The 19,884-nt window shown below is 38.2% G+C and overlaps 1 protein-coding gene across 1 annotated transcript in view; it reads right to left on the bottom strand.

Annotated features, from left to right (window-relative positions):
• Window positions 1-19,884, bottom strand: part of SPTLC3 (serine palmitoyltransferase long chain base subunit 3) — a 134,995-nt gene that overhangs the window by 73,548 nt on the left and 41,563 nt on the right. Inside the window, exons 3-4 of the mRNA XM_004754211.3 lie at window positions 12,656-12,810; window positions 11,875-12,023 (exon numbers count right to left, since the gene is read on the bottom strand). Of these exons, the coding sequence (XP_004754268.1) occupies window positions 11,875-12,023; window positions 12,656-12,810 (304 nt within the window). The remainder of the gene's footprint in view (window positions 1-11,874; window positions 12,024-12,655; window positions 12,811-19,884) is intronic.

Here is a 19,884-nt window from a genome sequence, read left to right as displayed (position 1 = left end):
AGATGGTCTCCGATTTTAGCTATGAACAGTATGGGGTAGTGTCAAGAGTTCTTCAGTGGGACTCAGGAGAACTGGTCTCTACTTTTGACTTTCAACCTACCGACGGCAAGAACATTGATTGGCAGCTTATTAAAAAACCCTAGGCTTCATGTATCTCATTTTATGTTATTTGTGTGGGTGGAGAGAAGATGGTGAAAAAAGCCACATATTCTGAAATTCTATGAGTTTCAACTTTGTTCAGTCAACCCAGGTATTACCTCTCTGGCAAGTATTTTACTTACATAAAATTATTGGGATATCTTGTTGAGTTGTTACGCCTGCCTGGCTTTGTTGACTTAGAAGGCCAAATCTACACTTGCAGAAATATCTTTGCTAGTTGCAATTTGGTTGTGCTGTTATTTCTGTCATTGTCAAGAGAAGGGCAATTACCTTGTCAGAACTATAACAGGTATCAGGAAATTGCCCAAAGACTTTCAGAAACCAAGAGATACTTTCATTTTCCTACTCTCAAACAATTCCTCCGAGAATCTGTTTCCCGTTACAAATACTCTTAAAGGAAAATAAAGAGGCTTGAGAGAGATAGAATGAAATCTCATTAATCAGAATTTACAATAATTTCGTCAGAGAGGAATCGGCACTGTTTATGAAGAAGAGTTTTGCTGTTGTAAATTAAGAAGCTGAAACTCATTGATGTGGGGATGTTTACAGCTTATTTAATCAAATGCACAGTTTTAGAGCATTGGTTTGCGTAAAACTGTGTTAATTACAATTGCTTTTTTTTTTTTTTTTAAAGAAAACAAAATCTCTACTTGGTAGCAATTTGTTAGAAGCTGCTTATTTGCATAGGAACTTGAAGGCCATAAGATGATATTTATTTGAAATTGATTTAATTTAGACAGTATACACACTCAGGCTGGCCCCTTTTTCAATAGTTCAGACTAATGAGACATTTCCTGGATCTAGACACAAATATTTGAGAAAGAAACACAGAAAAAGCCTTGCAAATTTGAATGAGATGCTAGCAGAAAGCTTTAGGAAGATAAAGAGGGAGACGAACTATCAAGGGATTTAGGACCATGTTCTCAAGCTGAGAAATAGAAATTTCAGCAAGTTGGTACATTACAACTAGCATAAAAATCACATGTCAAACTTGAAAATGAAAAGTGATTTCCCAATATAGCCAGTCATATTGATTCCTGAGTTAATGCGTCCTCTCTGGTGTCTTTAAGATGAAAATATTTGAAGGCTACTTCTTAAAAGTTGTAACTATAATTTGAATGAATATTCTCCACCAAGCAGTTTTGAGGTGTACTTAGTCTTCAAGTTTCCCTGTTGAGCTGAATCAAGCACAAGGCTTTCCTTCTCAAAGGAAGAAGTCTCCTAGCAGAGATGAGCGTTCCTTGTGGCATTCCACGAATTTGTTTTCTTAGAAGGAACCTTTGACTACCAGTTGCTCCAGCACAAAGGATTTACAGAACATAGACTTCCAAATAATATTCTGTTACAAAGTATCTGCTCTTAACCAGGGAAAGAAAGACCAAGAAACTAAATACCCTTGTAGAATAAAAGTGGGGGTAGGCAGAAGAAAGGAAACAAAAGTTTCTGTTCAGTTTGCCAGAGTTTAACCTTTCCTGGATTTGGAAATCTAGAGCAGCAGTGTGTGGCACAATGTCCTCAGCTATCGAAACTAACTTGCTGCCTTGATTTTCTGGCTTGTCTTTTACCTACTTTCCAGTTTTTATTTATAGACCTCATCCCCCGGCCACGTGTGGTACTCTACTCCACATAAAGTAAAAGACCTTTGCATTCTGGAAGAGATTTGACTAATTTGGTCAAGAAAGTCAGCCATGCTAGATAGTATCCATTGATTCCCAAAGTGTAGTCTCCAGAGCAGCAACATGGGCAATGCCTGGGAAGTCATTGGAAATGTGAGATCTTGGGTTCTACTCCAACAGGGCTAAACCAGAAACTCTGTAGGTAGGGCCAATAACCTGTATTTTTCCAAGCCTTGCAGGTGATATCTGATGTAAGCTAAAGCTTAAGAACCACTGGCATAAACTCAAGAATCCACACAGCCCATAGTGGGGTCCCTTCAGGAGACTGGGACATTTGGTCAGTCTGATTCAGTGGGCAAGTCTTGGAAATGCCAGAATGATTTTCATAAGTCTGGGCATTCATTTTAGACTCCTGTTGACTTTTAAGGAAATCATTAACTGGGGAAATGTGAGCTCATTGTGGAAAAATCAGGAGATACTACAAAATAAAATATAATCATCTTTATCAATGCAAATATTCAAGTAAAATATATGTTTAAAGATGGATTCATAGTAAACATACTCTTCTGTAACTTGTTTTATTCTCTTAACAATGTATTTTCTGTTTTCAGAATATTGAGGACTGGGAAGTCATAGAGTTTATCTCAGGCCCTAGCTGGTTAAAGCGGAGAATGAGGATTTGAATCCAAGCAAACTAATTCCAGAGCCTTTGCTCGCAACCACCCTGCTAAGAAACTGCATTGTAATTTTGCATGGTTAAATAGCATTATGTTCAACAGATCTTTGAAGTATATTTAATCAATTTCCTATTGTTGGAAACTCACTTATTTTCCCCAAATTTTACTATTATTAAGCATATTACATTGATTATTCTAGATCACACATCTTAGAACACTTATTCAAAAATTTTAAGGCAAAATTTCTTGAAACAAAATTGCTGAGTTAAATGGCTTTCTGTTGAAATATTTTTAAATTGCCTTCCAATGTACTCTATCGACAGTATGTAAGGGTATCCTTTTCTTTATTCCTTTGAAACTATGGGATATTATTATTTTTTAAAGATTTTATTTATTTATTTGAGTGAGAGAGAGAGCACCAGGAGGGGAGGGACCAAAGAAGAAGGAGAAGCAGATTCCTTCCTGAGCAGGGATCCTGATGCAGGGCTGTAACTCAGGACCCTGGGATCATCACCTGAGCCTAAGGCAGACGCTTAACCGACTAAGCCACCCAGGTGGCTCTAATGGGATATTACCTTTTTTTTTTTTTTAACTTTTGCCAATTATGTGGAAAATGGTAACTCTGTCTTAATCAGTCTTTGACTATTAATGGGACAGAGTATTTTCCACACTTTCATTGGCTACTTATATTTCCTTTTTTCCTTAATTGCCATTTTGTGTACTGGATCTACTTTTTAATGTAAAATTTTCATTACACTATAACATACTTGTAGAAAAGAAAACGAATTTTAAGTATCGAGCCCTATGAGGTTTCAAAAAGTGAACACACACATATTACTGCATAAAAAATCCTCAAAAACGGTATAGACTGCACCCAAGAAGTCCCATCGTGCCCCCTTCTGGTCACCATCTACTTCCCCTCAAGGGTAATTACTATCCTATGCATTCTCAACAGCTATGAAATTGGTCCCAAATGGTTGACAATCTGTTCTTGGAGGAAAGACAGATAACTTACTCTATGTATAAGGCGCAGATATCCATGACCTATATTGCAGATATACTATATCTGCAATAATATACTAATATTACAGATATAGTATATCTGATATATTAAAATATCAGAAGAGAGAGTGATAAAAAAATCTTGAGAAACATTACACAATTTGGACTGCGCATGTTTTACATCTTGACTTTTCCAAAATCTTGGCCCACTTTTTTTTTTTTTTTTAAATTAACATATAATGTATTATTTGCTTCTGGGGTACAAGTCTGTGAATCATCAGGCTTACCCAATTCACAGCACTCACCATAGCAATACCCTCCCCAATGTCCATAACCCAGCCACCCTATCCCTACCATCACCACCCCCCCCAACACCCCACAACTCTGTTTGTTTCCTGAGATTTAGAGTCTCTTATGGTTTGTCTCCCTCCCTGGTCCCATCTTGATTCATTTTTTTTCTCCTCCCTTCCCCCCATGACCCTCTGCCCTGCCTCTCAACTTCCTCATATCAGAGAGATCATATGATAATTGTCTTTCTCTGACTGACTTAATTTGCTTAGCATAATATCCTCTAGTTCCATCCACATCGCTGCAAATTCTTAGGCCACTTCTTAAGTTGGGATGTTCCTTTTCTTCTGATTTGTAAGTCTTTCGTGTTAAGAATATTAACACTTTGTCTTATATTTTGCATAACCTTTTCTAATTTCGTTCCTTGACTTTCAACTTTGTTGCCATGGTTTTTATGTAGAGAAGTTTAAATGCTTCGTTTTGTTGGCTCTTTCCCCCATGATTTCGGGATGTGCTTTCTTTGGTTCTCTGGAGCATTAGGACACAGGAGACTACTGTCTGAATGAGGGTTGACAAGTCTGAAGGGAAAGTAGTTGTGTCTAGAGGCTGGGGTGGGAGCAAGCTGTCTTTCCTCTAGCAGGGAAGAGTGCTTGTTTTCTACAGACAAGGGTGGCCTGTGTTGCATGGAGTCAGCCTGGAAGTCATTTCAGATGGATCCCTCCCACTAAGAGGACATACTGCCAAGTAGGGTGAGTTAGGTAGGGTGAGTTCCACTGGAGGTCATTATGGATTACAGAATCGAAGGGCGATTACAAGCGACAGGTCTAGAGCTGAGGCTGCTGTGGATGAATGTTTATATCTCTCCAAAATTGGAAACCTAATGGCCAAAATGATGGTAATAAGAGGTGGGGCCTTTGGGAAGTGATTAGGTCATAGAGGCGGAGCCTTCGTAAATAGGATTAGTGTCCTTATAAAAGAGGTTCAGACAGCTGGCACCTCCCTTCCACCACGTGAGGGTACAACCAGAAGTTTGCACCATGGAAAAGGGACCTCACCTGACCATGCTGACTCCAGAACTGTGAGAAATGAACTTTGTTGTTTACAAGCCACCAGGTTGTGATATTTTGTCACAGCAGGCTGAAGGGATTTCGACAGGGAGGTTGCACTCATCAAAGGAATGACAGCCTGACAATCTTAGCAGGGCCCTAACCAAGGAAAGCATACAAGCGCATTTTGTATTTGAATTGTTGAGGTCCTTTTGCTCTGTTCATTTGTTCATTCATTCATCACTTCTGTTATCCATTCAGTTTCTATTTTACTTATGTAGTTATTTCTGGTGGTGGTGGTTCTTATTTTTTATATTTCAATCTCAAATGCATTTGCAATTTACACAAGCAGAATTTACTGAGATATAGTATGTGAGGTAGGATCTAACTTATTTCCTTCTGTGATCAGCTAGTTATCATAATACTACATATGACATAATTGGTCTTTTTCCAACTGATTTCAAAATTGTTCTCATTGTATACAAATGAGTATTCCAAGTTGTGTCTGCCTCCAGACTTCCATTTAGTCTCCACAACTCTTCTCCCCATCTATTAATGTCATTGGGATGGTGTTCAATTCACATATCCATTTGGAGAAGTACTGATAGAAATGTAACACCAGTTCATTCCCTTGTAGGATTTGTTATTTCAATTTTTTTGAATCTTCTTTTAAGTCTTTTACAAAAGTTTTATAGTTTTCTTCAAAGAGTTTCTAAATATTTTCAACAGAATTCCCTAGGTGTTTGCTAGTTTTGCTCATGTTTATTAATAATATAATTTCTCCAATATATTTTCTGATTGTTAATTACTGACTTTATGAATTTTAAAAGTTGGTCTACATGCAATAAGTCTTTATTGAGTTTTTATTGGATATTTATTATTTCTAATAAATTTTTGATTATTCAGATTTGTAAATTGGAAGAAAGTAGACCCAAACTCTTGTCGTTTCTGCCCAGCTCCCTCTCACATTGATGGTGGCCCCATGATGAGAACCTGCAGAGGTTCCCTTTGCTCCTCACAGATCACAGCTTGAAAACCAGAGAGGTGAGCAATCAGATCATCTACAAATAATGGTTAGTTTACCTCTTACTATACCCATACTTCTTTTTCTATCACATGGTAGGCCTTCAATAAATCTGTATCGACTTAAAGAATGAAAAATGAAATTATGTTGTCTAGTTCTTTCCCAGGTTAATAAAAATGGTAGATAAACACATCTTCCTCTTTTTTCTGACTCTAAAGTGAAAGTTTCTAGTGTCTCATCACAAAATACAGTACAGTCTCTTTGTTTGAAGTAGGTGTTTTTTATTGCATTCTGGATCTCCTATTTTTATTCTATTAAAATTTGTATTGGGGGGGTGCCTGAGTGGCTCAGTGAGTTATGCCTTTGCCTTTGGCTCAGGTCATGATCTCAGAATCCTGGGATTGAGCCCCACATCAGGCTCTCTGCTCACTGGGGAGCCTTGCTTCCTCTTCTCTCTCTCTGCCTTCCTCTCTGCTTACTTGTGATCTCTGTCTGTCAAATAAATAAATAAAATCTTTAAAAAAAATTGTATTAGGAACAGATACTGAATTTTATAAGTGTTTTAGTGTCACCTATCAAGATAATCGTATGTTTTCTTCTAGGATTTTTCAATCTTATGAATTGTTTTATTATTCAGTTAACTATCCTCATAGTTCCCTCAAAGAACTACTTGATCATGGTATCTTGTTATTTGACTATACTCTTGGATTTACAGTGTTAATTCCTTACATACTTTTTTTTTTTTTTTGTTAAGTGCTTCTTTGTCAAATTTTGTTCAGAGGTTGCCTACTCTGGTTGCCGCTCAACAAAATCACCTCTAGTGACTTATTAAAACACAGATGCCTCAGCCTGATAGAAATTTTTCTTCTCTAATTCTTAAGTTTCTGTTTTTATTTTTAATAATTCAACACTTTTGCTTACCTTTTATTCCTTACTGCATGGGTAGCTGAGTTTACAAGCTTCAATCTTTCTTCTTTAGTAAAGTAAGACTATATATTTTTCTCTGAGTACACACCTGATGGTGTTCTCAGAGTTGTTAGTTTCTGTATATGACGCAAATGTAATTTCATTTCCCTTTTGATTATAGAGTCTCTTAGGAAAGGGCTTTAAAACCTTCCAGAGATTTTTTTTTTAAAGGATTTGTTTCTATTTTATTATTTATTTTTAGCTTTATTTCACCATGATCCAAGAATGTGACCTAGGTCGATTCCACTTTTTGGGATCTAATAAACTTTTCTTGGTGGCAAAAAATATAGCAAATTTTCGTGAAAATTTACTAAGTATTTAAAAAGAAGAAGTATACTGGCAACATGTTTAAAGGCTTATAATTTAATACATAAATATTAAATGAAAGTCAGTAGTTACTGTTGGTGTCCTTTATGTTCCATGTCCTCCTGTCCTCCACTTCCTTCCTCCTGCCTTCCCTCCTGCCTTCATTCTCTCTTCCCTCCTTCCCTCCTTCCTGCCCTCTCCCATGCCTTATTTCCCTCCCTCCCTTCCTTCTTCCTTCCCCTCCTTCTTTCCTTCTCTCCTTTCTTCCCTCATTCTTTTCTCTCTTTCTTTCCTTTCTCCTTCCTTCCTTCCTCCCCATCTCCATCCGTCCTTCCCTCCCTCTTCCTCTCTCCCTCCCTCTCCCTCCCTTCTTTCCTTTCTTACTTTTCAAGGACTGAGGGGTACTTTGTGTTCACCTAGCACTCTTTTCTGAGCCTTGTTTTTGTTTCTAATCAGCTTGTGGAATGTTAAATGGACCGACATGACTTTCAAAGCCTCTCACCATTCATTTTCCTGATTTCCGGGTGGACGGAAAGATAGGCAGCCATCTTGTCTGCACTGTGTTAATCGAGGCATAGAAAATATAGGAGTCGAATCTGTCTACATTACGGATGCTCCACATAATTTTTATTAGGTGAGTCTCTTCTTCTTCTTCTTCTTTTTTTTTTTTTTTTAAGATTTTATTTATTTATTTGACAGACAGTGATCACATGTAGGCAAAGAGGCAGGCAGAAAGGGACCCCGGTGAGTCTCTCCTTATGTTTAATAACAACTAATAACCTTAAGCTAATCTTCAGCTTTCCTTTGTGTTTGCATTCATACCACACATTTAGGTTGTTTATTTTATTTATTTTTTTTAAAGTTTCAGCTTGTTCTTTACTCTTTCGCTTTATATGAAAGAACAAGCAATTATACATTTACTTTGCCTCGGGGGCTGCTGCATTACATTTTTCATTGTGAAACCAACATATTCAGACAAACGCCTTCCAGGTACTGAAAAATTAAATAGTTCTTTCCAATGAAGAAGCTCAAAGGACAAATGTGGAAATATCTTGCCTAATGGAGCTATTACTGCATACTGTTTGATGTTAATATTCAGACGTCATGAACAATTCTCAATCCTGGTGCTGAAAATCTAAAAATCCAGGTAATTTTAGAATCTGGAAACAGTTATTCAAGTGACTTTCCAGCTGAAAGTCTGGAGGCAAGCCACCTGAAGAAGAGGATGTTGAGCAGCAGTCTCTTCAACTTTTGGTAAAATGTTCGGTCTACAACACAATGTAATATCACACACAACAATTCTCAAGAATTTCTAATCTTTCACAGTACATTAAGAAAGTTCTTAGGAGGGGTGCCTGGGTGGCTCAGTGGATTAAGCCTCTGCCTTCGGCTCAGGTCATGGTCTCAGGGTCCTGGAATCGAGTCCCACACTGGGCTCTCTGCTCAGTGGGGAGCCTGTTTCCCCCTCTCTCCCGGCCTGCCTCTCTCCTTGTGATCTCTCTCTCTCTGTCAAATAGATAAAATTAAATAAAAATAAAAAAAGAAAGAAAGTTCTTAGGAAAAAATAAATAAATTTAAAAAAAAAGGAAAATTCTTAGGAAAAACTAGGCTGTAATTACCAAAGATATGACATAGGACACACAATTTGAAGGAGATCTCCCAGATCAAGAAGAATGCTAATAAAAAGGCCCCCATGAATATAGACGGTAAGAAATAAAAATGTGTCAGGCATTTCAAATGCTTGATGATGACTCCTAATTGCCATTTCACTCTGCCTCGTATTTAGGATATCAGAAAAAGGTGCCAACACTTCCATCAGCCTATGGAAAGTTAAATTGACCACAAGACAGTCAAAGCCTCCCTTGATTCTGCATGCCAATGTATTTTAGTTGTACATGAAAATAAACAGCAGTGCATCATTCCACATGTTAAACACAGCATTTGCAATTTGTACATCTGTGTCTGGAAATGTCTCATTCCTTACAGATCAGCTGTATTTCAGGCTCAGTCCTAGCACTTGTAGATGCAAACTGGACACACAGCTTTGCTCTTGGGCTCTTTGCTGTGCTTTTTATAGAACTGACCTCCCTCTCGGGTACTGAGTGCATGTTGGTGGTTACAGCAGGGAGGAGAGAACCAGGTGTCTGGTTGGGACTTCTCTTTCTACTTTTCACCCTTAGGAACAATTTAAATTTACTTTTATTTGTTTGTGATTATAGCACATAGTTGAGTTTGGGTTTTTGGCAAAATCTCAGTCCTTTTCTTTTAGTGGGAAAATATGCTCTTCTCACATACTTTTGGCCAAGATACTGTGTGTGGTCTCCTATCCTTTTACTGTGCTTTAAATACTTCCTCTTGATTTCTTTTTTAATTTCCTATTTTGTAATATGATTTTTTTTTTTTTTTTTTTGGGCTTTTCCCTCCAGAACATTGGAAACTATTTTTAAAAGCTCTGGGAAGGTACTCAAGTGATTAAATGTTCCTAAACATTTACTTTGGGCTCCTCAAGAAGCATTTTTGGTTGCTAAATTGGTAAGCCTCTATATTCCCACATTTTCATTGACAATCCACAGGCACTGTTAAACATTTTCTTAAGACTAGATAGCTTAGGCTTTCTGAAAGTTATTTGCCTTTCTTGAAATAAGTGGCATCAAAACGATGTTAGTAATTCTTGCGTGCTATGCTAACTTTACAGCTTCTGTTGCACAATACTGAAATGAAGCCCGTTTACTTCTTTATTTTCCGACTGCTCATATCCACCCTTGTTATCAAGTCTTCTGTTTGCTTAAAATTAGTGCGGGTGGCTTCTATTTTTGCTTTCTCACCATTTCCTTGAGAACTGTTAAAATCTTCTTCCTAGAGCTTGAGCCAGAGACCAAGTGAAGCAGATAAACAATCAAAGTCTAGCCATTCAGAAGGCTGAGAAGAAGTGGAGAAAGACCTTAGGCTGCAGACAGTCCAAACTATGATCTTTATCTCTGCCTGGCTTCTCCGATTCATTGAGTCTGCCAATTCGGGAACTCCTATTCCATATCTGGCTTCCACAGGAAAGAGGCCATTGACTATGCCAAGTTTAGCTTCTGCTGGCTGTGAGTGGGGAGTGTTCTGTATCAGTGAGTTGGGGGGGCGTGGTCATCATCCTCAGGAAAAGTATTTTCTGTCTCTTTGATTAACAATCTTGGTGTTAAGTGTGAGCAGCACCAGAGGAAATATCCACAAAGCTTACTTACTGACTCCATGTCTTTTATGACCGAGGGTAACCTTCCAGTCTCTGCCCCATCCCAAATGAGGTATCATGGGTCACCTAATTCTGCTACGTGAAGTAGAAGCTTCCTTCTGCATTCTGCTTATATCTGCAGCCCTCCTACCTCAAAATGAAGAAAAGATGTCTTTCTTAAAAAATTTGGGCAACCGCTTATAAACTCTGGAGCTTTGCTAAATGTTTAATGAATGTATGGATTAAAAAATTACTTTGTTCAACTTGAATTGTTCTTTGTTGCATGGGTTTTTAATGATCTTCTGTCGACTGGATTCTAAGAGGAGCAGATGGCTCATTTGTCATTAATGGTAAATCCCCTTTTAGTAGGTTTACCTTAGGTCCGTAGAATGGCCTGAAACTGACATGGTAAACCATGCATATATCATTCTGGATGGGAAACTGCTGTCAGAAGAAGCTAGCTAGACTGGGAGTTAGTATGATTAATAAGCCAGTGGTGGGACATCGGTTAGTCACTATGATCCTCTTTGCTCCTCTAGAAGATGAAATAACGTCACCGGTGCTGCCTCCTTGAGCAGAGGACTTTGGTGAGTAATAAATGAGATGATATATAAGAAAAAACCGTGTCAAGAATAGTAGGAGGAAGCTTGCCTCACTCTTTCTCCCTGAGGTGGGGAGGACCAGAAGTTTCCTTCTCACAGATTTCACTCTTTTGAAAAGAGCAAAATGTTTCAGCTAAAAGAGAAACATCTGTTCCACCTTCATTCATTCATTCATTTATTCATTCATTCATCATTCACTCACTCATTCAACACAATGGACCACAAGGCCAATTCTATCCTTCCCTTCATGAAACTTACGTTTTAGTAGCAGCAATGGGCAATATCCAAATACAAAAGCAAGATCAGGGACGGACATCGTTAAGAAAGAGCAAAATCTAAACAAAAAGTTGTTCGACGGATATACAATTTCAGTCACACAAGATGAGTACGTTCTAGAGAGATGTACAGCATTGTGTCTATAATTAATACTGCACAGTGCACTTTAAAAATTTGTTGAAATGGTAGATCTCATGTGAAGTGTTCTTACCACAAAAAGTGGGGACACAAAGAAACTTTCCAAGGTGGTGGACATGTTTATTACCTCGATTGCAGTGGTGGTTTCAGCGTGTTTTTATATATCAAAACCTATCAAATTGTATAAATTAAGTAAGTATAATTTTTAACAATATCAGTTATACTTCACTAAGGCTGTTTTAAAAAAAGAAAAGGAGAGGGAAGGATCCTGAAACGGATCAAATGGAAGAGGCACAAGAGTTGTTATTTTAGATAATGTGGTCTAATGAAAGATCCATTTTCATTTTTTCTGGAAAATTTAAACCTGTAATTAATAAACTGTCTGACAAGAACATAATGTTTGAAATTTCCCAAAAGACCTTCAGGTACCTTTCTCATTTTGCAATTTATAACAGCTTTTTGAGGTACACCGTCTAGATGCGATCTAGGTTTGAGAAATTGCCACAGGGAATCTGAGGCCCAACTGGACAAAATTTCAAAATGGTGAACATACATACCCATTTCATGTCTGGTGCTGGCCACACCTAAGCCATACTCCTCTAAAACATCCTTTACTGTCCTCATAGATTCATCGTAACTGGCAGCCAGGCCAAGGAAGTTGTACGAGCCCATGTTGATGACATCTTTGATGATTCTTCCAGTGAACCTGCAGAGAGAAGACCACAAAGGGCTTTCTCATTTAACATCATCCTAGTGCCCCACAGAAGACTCATCCAAGGATATCTTGGGTCTGGCCCCAATCATATATTTTGTTTTTCCTTTCTGGTGTGCATTGCTGCCAATACAAAATGGTCTGCCCTTGGAGGATAGTAACGCCAAAATGAAGTTGGGCAGAGTATTGGGAAAAAAGGTATCACAAGCCATGGAGTATCATTTAGCCCTGGTTTTCCTTGGCTGCTCACTTCCGTGACACCTGTGCTCTTGTTTAAATTCCAGCAAGAACTTTGTAGGTGAGAAAGAGCCCTGGTCATCACTGCTTCCTTCAGCAAGAAGTAGGGGGGTAAAATTGTCAGTAGGGCTGAAAAGGCTCTTCGTGGCTAGCTCTGTGTAGACGGCACTTTCTGACACAGGCTTTATTTTAATCTAACACAGCCACCCTTGGCAACTGAATAACTATGACTTCCCCCACTGGAATTACCAGGGCTTGCAAAAGGCTCAATGATGGAAGGCCAGCAACTTCCATGGTTTGATGTTTATCAGCTCTGTAATTTAATGCCCATGCTAGGATTTCCTGGGAAGAATTTCTTTCAACCAAGACCCTCCAGAAGGCTGCCTCACCTAAATGTCCAGTTGTAGTCATCCGACACCCTCTCCATCACATCGAACCGAGACCCCGGGGCACTGCAGATGGGCCGGTTCCAGTTGTCTCTGATTCTCATGTACAGGTTCCGCGTGTAAAAATTCTCAAAGTTTTGATAAAGCGGCACAAAATCCTGTTACAACAGAGGCAGCAGTTTACCTTTGGTCTCCTGCTTTTTGTATTTTCTTAGCAATTGAAAACTGGAAGAGCTGTGAACATAGTCCACTGCACATAGTTTTGGAGCAAGGGCCTATCGGTAAGGGGACAGGTGGGTCCACAGAGAACACTGTGAGGCCTCCATCCCTAAACAATTTACATTTTAGTGGAAGGAAGTAAGAAAAACGTGGCACAGAAAGGTAGCAAAGATGATAGTGCAACATGAGGTAAGTCCCCAAATGAGTGGTGGACACAAGGAATCTTTGCAGGATACCGTCTGAAAAGTAACAATAGATGTTTATATCAAAGGAGTTTTGGAGAGAAAAGTGGTGAGATGATAACCTGGTCCTAAATTTTTTGAACATGAATATCCCCACTCACGTTTTCAGAAATGTGGATGAACTTGATCATAACCTATTGGCAAAACTCTTGGCAGCTGGCTGCCTGTCACATAGCCGAGGGCCTGGAAACTGAGTTGATGAGATTGTGGAGGCACCTGGCTTCTCTCACAGTTGCAGTGACAGCACCGTTTTTGCTCTATAAAAGGTAAGCCATGCTTGAGGGGTTGACAGTCCAGCTGAAGCTCAAAGCAAAATATATCTAACTTTTGGTCATCTAACTCCTCATAGTACAAGGCAGAAATTACAAAACGTTGGTCTAAGCCAAGTACTTTGGGCAATTTGTAAGATTAGAATGAGAGGGAGAGTCACATCTTGCTGGAGCAATCAAGGTAGTTTACGTGGGAGGGATCTTGAAGCTGGGCACCGAAGGTGGAATGAAATTGCTTTGGACATGGATGCTTGGCGAGTGCACTCAGGATGAATGGGTCTGCGTTAGAAGTGCAGGGTGTTTTTGAGAATGAATGAAAATAAAACATATGACAGTTCTTGTCACTCCTGCCTGATCTATAATGGCTCCCACCTCACTTAGGGTCAAAGCCAAAATGAATATCCCCACTCACGTTTTCAGAAATGTGGATGAACTTGATCATAACCAGGGAGCCATCTGCTCCCTGTTATCTTCCTAATCCCATCCACTATTATTCCCTGTGGTGTGTTAAGGTGGCAAAACCAGTGGGGCACAGAAAGTGGGACCTTTTAGTGTCTGGATGAAGAACTCACGCATTATCTTGGAGTCAATGAGGAACCACTGAATAACCAAGAGGTTCTTCAGAGGTTCTTTTCTCTCCCTCCCATTATGGAATAGAGGTAATTTCCTGAGGGAACAAGGAGGACTAGGGCTAAGGCTTTGTGGAAGACCTTCTTGTGCTACTGGTTTGGCTACTCATCTCTTGAGCTGATCCATTACAGGGAAAAATATATAGTATCTGCATGCTTTGATGGCTGGTGGTTGCACCCAAGCCACAGTCTGGTTTGCAACATCATTAGGTTTTTTAGTGGCACGGCATCATTTCGCATCATTTCCGGGGAGGGAGTTGTGATTGCCTATAAGAAAGAATGTTTATAACCACAACCCCAGCACATGATGGGGACTATCTACTATATGCAAATTTGGAGGATGAAAATGACAACTTTACTGGTTACATCTGTAAGTTGACAATTTCATACCAAATGCATGTGTCCTTTAAATTCTAAGTATCCTGATAGAAATTTTAAGATTCAAAGCTACAAAGTTATGATAATTATACCCATTTATGTTCTAACAGGGAAATGGACATTTTTAAAAAAATATTTTTATTAACATATAATATATTATTTGACCCAGTGGTACAGGTCTGTGAATTATCAGGCTTACACATTTCACAGCACTCATCATAGCACATACCCTGACATATTTTTGAGAGAAAAGGAGATTGTATAATTTCAGGAAAATCTTTTCCAAACAATTTCTTCTTTTTTTAAACTGTTCACTGACTTATAGATTATTCCATATCCCCAAATGTTGTGTCCTTCTATTTCTAATTTTTTATTCCTTAATTGAAATGACATTATATACATTCATACCATCAAGAGAAAATAGAGAAGTAGGTCTGTAAGTCTTATTTTTAGACTCCAAATGGAATTATAGTTTTAGATTTTTTGAGAAATCTTACTCAAAATAAAGTTAATAGTTCGTTTAGGAAAACACTTGGCTTTAGGTAGGAAAAACAATAATTATGTCTATAATATTAAAACAAAATTAATTTCTATTTTTCTTAAAGATTTTATTTATTTATTTATTTGAGAGAGAGTGAGAATGAGGGAATGGCAGAGGGAAAGGGAGAAGCCGGTTCCTCACTGAGCAGAGAGCCTGATACAAGGTTTGATCCCAGGACCTTGGGATCATGAGCTGAGCTGAAGACAGATGCCTAACTGACTGAGCCACTCAGGTGCACCAAAAACAAAATTAATTTCAGTGCAGAACGACAAGATGCACAGGATACCAGGGCAGGGGGTACATAGAAACTGTAGATTTCAAGCACCCATTTGACCCATGTGAGGAAAATTAGACCCAGCAAGGTGAGTAGCTAAACTCTAGTCAGCCTCTGGCTTCGGTCACCTTCTCAGCAGTCACTTCAGAGTGACTTCAGGCTGGCACCTTCCCCACTTGTGCAAGCTTCCCTCCAAAACCCCAGTTAAAAAAAAACAAAAACCATGACCCATGATATGGAAAGTTAGTGCCAACAGTTTGCCAGACCATGGAGGAGTGTCCGCTCATCTTAAGGAACTTGGCATTTACTTCAGGAAACAACTTAGGGCATTTCATCATCGAGCCTCATAAAGATATGCTATCACAGCCTCTCGAGGGACGGTGAAAAATACTCTATCTTGCCCAAACTTTCTGACCCAGACATCCAGATTTTCTATCTACAAGGAAATGGGTAGCCAGTTTTTTATTGAGACAAATACTTTGAGGGCAAGATCCAGGGATTCTAACCTATTCTGTGGGATCAGAGAAGACTTTGTAGTAGGGAATGATCTTCATATTTCTTAGTAATTAGAATAGAATTTGGCAGAAACTTCTCTGCCAAAGGGATAAGCTAGTTTTTTGTTTGTTTGTTTGTTTTTTGTGTTTTGTTTAGCCATGGAGAGCCATTTCTTTGTGAGTTGTGTGAGATCTGAAACACAAGCTCAGCAGTCTATGTGTCCCTGAGAGGGAACTACTTAGATTTCAAGGTCTGGTTTGGGTAAGAACTGCCTTCTTTTGTGGCATTGTCTTGCTCTTACTCTGCACCTGTAAGCTTCCTGCGTCTGCATGGGTGTATGTTCACCCCACCCCATTCCTTTGAGCACCAGTGAGGTTTCTTCAGGAGCAGTCAACACCTTCCAAAGGTCAATGTCCTCTAATCTCAGGTAAGCCTCCCACAGCATTTTCGCTATACCAGAAAATGAAACTGGGCTAGATATTGCAAAAACAGAAGCATTGCAAGAGGACATACCTGTAACCATCTGTAGATGTAACTTGTCACTGGCCTACTCACTATCTTTCTTTTTCTTCCTGACACAAATGGCTAGATGTGACAGTGAAATTTGGGCCATAAGGACAGAATTGTTTGGGGGGGGGGTAGGGTATAGGAGGGTTGAGCAAAATCTAAAAATGCAGCCACAAAAATGTCTTTGTTTCTACTGCAATATGATAATCTTTTTTCACCTTTAAGCTTGTAGGATACTTTATAATTTTCCAAGTGTTATACATATTTCTGTCCAATGTTTATAGACAAATCAGTGGAAAGCCAGAAAATCTGAGTGGACAAATTGGGAATTAGAGTTCTAAAACCAGTGTTCTTTTCAATAATCATGCTACAGGGCTAGGTGTTTATAAGGAAGTGAAGAGAACATATCCATGGCCCATTGTGAAAAAAACTGCCAAATTTGGAAGCATGCTTCTTATTTGATTTAACACCTGCTTATTCAGTATGAAATAAAACCATGAATTTGTAGAGAGATAAAATCATTATCAAACATCAATTATGAATTTTTGCCCACATGGACACTTTGTTTTCACCTACACTTCTGCTCTAACCTAATATTTCATTTTATGTCATTATTTCCTTTTGGGAAACAGCCATTTCTCCTACCAAAGTCAAGCTCTGGATAATAAAAAAAATTTCATTTTTTTCTTTGTTGTGGGAAAGGACATTGTATCATAAACAGTTCTTTGAAGTATGAGAAGCATAAAGTCAAGATGGCTAAGTTTAATTCTATTAAGGAATTAGAGGGAGATTTGAATAAAAATGGTAGACTCAGTGCTTGTAACTATTCTACTACTCATCTAAAGGTCCTCTGAAGTGACAAAAGATGTTTAAGAAACAAAATAAATTTATAAATGCCTAGAAAGACAATCAAGAGTATCATTACTAAATCGGAAATACTGAAGCATCACAAAAGATGGAACACATATAAGATCTGACCAATGGAGAAGTAAAACCATAGGAAACCATAGTTCTTTTTTAAAAAAATTATTTTATTTATTTATTCGACAGAGATCACAAGTAGCCAGAGAGGCAGGCAGAGAGAGAAGGGGGGATGTAGGCTCCCTGCTGAGCAGAGAGCCCGATGCGGGGCTCCATCCCAGGATTCTGGGATCGTGACCTGAGCCGAAGGCAGAGGCTTAACCCACTGGTGTCCCAGGAAACCATAGTTTTAAAACATATGCTGAGAAGATTGGTTTGGACATAAGCTAACTGTAGGGGAGTTTAAAGTTAAAAGTAAATAACCTTAAGAAATGGATAGTCAGGGCACCAGAGCCTGGGGATGGAGTCCTGCATCGGGCTCCCAGCTCCACGGGGAGTCAGCATCTCCCTCTGATCATCTCACCTCTCATGCCCTCTCTTACTGTCTCCCTCTCAAATAGATAAATAAAATATCTTTTTTTTTAAAAGAAATTGATAGGGTGATTAAGTGGGAAGCTAGATCTCTTTGTCTTCTTTTTATGGGTTAATAAGTAAGAAGCGGTTGTGATGTCCACAGGACAAATCTCCTTGCTAGGTACCAGGAGCGGAATGGAAGAGCAATGCCCCAATGTAGAGAGATTAGGAGTCCACACTGCAAGAATAGCAGCTATTGGTCCTAGCAACTCCTTCCATTTCCCTTCTCTGGTCACTCAAGATAGGGAAATATGTAGGAATATAAGGATTCTTTAATAAGAAAAGAAATGAACATAGACAAAGTGTCAGTGCTATTTAAGGAAAACTAGCATTAGAGGTACCACATTCAGTAAGCAGAACAACTAGCGAAAAGACTTAACAGAACAAACAGAAAGAATTTAAAATATATTCATCTTTTGAGAAAAACAGCAGAACAATGCATGCTTTAAAAAGATCAACAGTTCAAAAGTAAAATGGACACCTGAAAAGCAAATTAATAAGCTAGAATAACAAGTTGGTTAAGTTTTCCAGGACATGATGAAAAAGGATAGAGAAGAAAATATGAAGCAAGTCAAGAGAAATGTAAGACAGATTGAGAAGATCCAATTCTCTCTAATGGGAGTTGCAAGATTGAAAAAAAGGAGGATAAGAAGAAGTGCAAGAGGAGGAAAAAAAGGTAAAAAAAGATGGAGGAGGAGAGGCAGGGGGGAAATTATAGAAAGGAAGAAAGATTTGAACCTTAAGGTGTAAATGATCTGCTGGGTACTGATTAAATTTCAGTCTCCAGGGATAGTGAGGAAAACCTCAAGTATTTTTAGAGAAGGAAGAAAGGCAGTTTATATACAAGGGAACAAAAAATGGATTGCTTCAGACTTTTATAGGTGACAAGGGAAAAAAAGATTATGAATGAAAATGATTTTGAACTTAGAATCTTATACTCAGCCAAGCCAGCAATCAAATGAGAGAGCCAAATAAAAAACATTCCAATATATGTAAGGAGTCATGAGTTTAACTCCCACAGACCTTTTCTGTAATAATTGAGTATATACCTCAACAAAACAATGAAATAACTAAGGAGGAAGAGAAGATGCCTGGAAGAGTAGTGAGTGAAGAAATTAATGGACTTTGGTTTAACCCAAGTAGTTTTGTATATGAGGTATAAAGAAACAGAATCTATAAATTAATAAACAAATGATACTCTGGAAAAATGGGTATGTGGGAGAAAGAAATTCTTCTCCTGGTCTGTGGAAGATTCTCGTCACTAACCGTATCATATATATATATATATATATACACACACACATATGTGTATATACACACACACACACATATATATACACACACAGAGAGAGAGAGAGAGAGAGAGAGAGAAACATTAAACAAATAGCAGGGAGAAATACTATATACAATTCCTAACAGTGACAAGGAGAAAAAGAGTGGCAGAACAAATAAAATTTAATCAAATATATCAAAGGTATGAAAGGAAAAGTACTTAAAATAAAAAAAAAAAAAGAAAATGTAAACGTCAAATATAAAGGTGGCAGGAATAAGTTCAAACACACGAGTAATTAAAGTATTAGGTTTAACCACAAGGAGTCGCCAATGTTTGTTTTTGACCTATAAGAACAGCAATTTCATATGGTTCAAGAAAGTAATTGTTCATAACCTACATTATTTTATTAAAACACAAAAGCTCTCACATTCGATTTAAAATAAATTGATATGCTACTTATAAGAGGGCTACATTTTCTGAAAGTGATAAAGACGGAAATAAAGAGATGACTGTTGAAGAAAAAGCAGATGTATAAATATTCATATCAGACACAACAGAGTGCAAAGTAAAGTAAGATAAAAGAAAGAAACCCACCAAGAATTGTAGGAGCCATAACTCATGTATCTTAGAGTTACACTGAAATACATAAGAAAAAGAGAAACTAACAAATCCATAATCACAGTGGAAGACATTAACACACGTTTCTCAGAAATTATAAGTGTGAGAAGACAAAAAATAAGTAAGTCTAGAGGATCCAAGTTACATACTTAGCAAGTTTGTTCTAATAGACTTAAAAAACAGTGTTCAGTTTTTCATGGCACGCATGGAAAACTGCAAGACATTCCAATACAACTATCTGAGAAGCTGTGGCACCTGAAGAGAGATATTCATTAAGGTGGTAGCATCTGGAATTAAAATATGAAAATATCAATAGCTTTCCTATATGCCATCAATAACTAATTAGAATATGG

This window comes from Mustela putorius, unplaced genomic scaffold (genome assembly GCF_011764305.1).
Source record: "Mustela putorius furo isolate JIRA1106 unplaced genomic scaffold, ASM1176430v1.1 tig00000253_pilon_pilon_pilon, whole genome shotgun sequence".
NCBI classification, from domain to species: Eukaryota; Metazoa; Chordata; class Mammalia; order Carnivora; family Mustelidae; genus Mustela; species Mustela putorius.
This window is presented reverse-complemented; position numbering and strand designations above follow the sequence as displayed.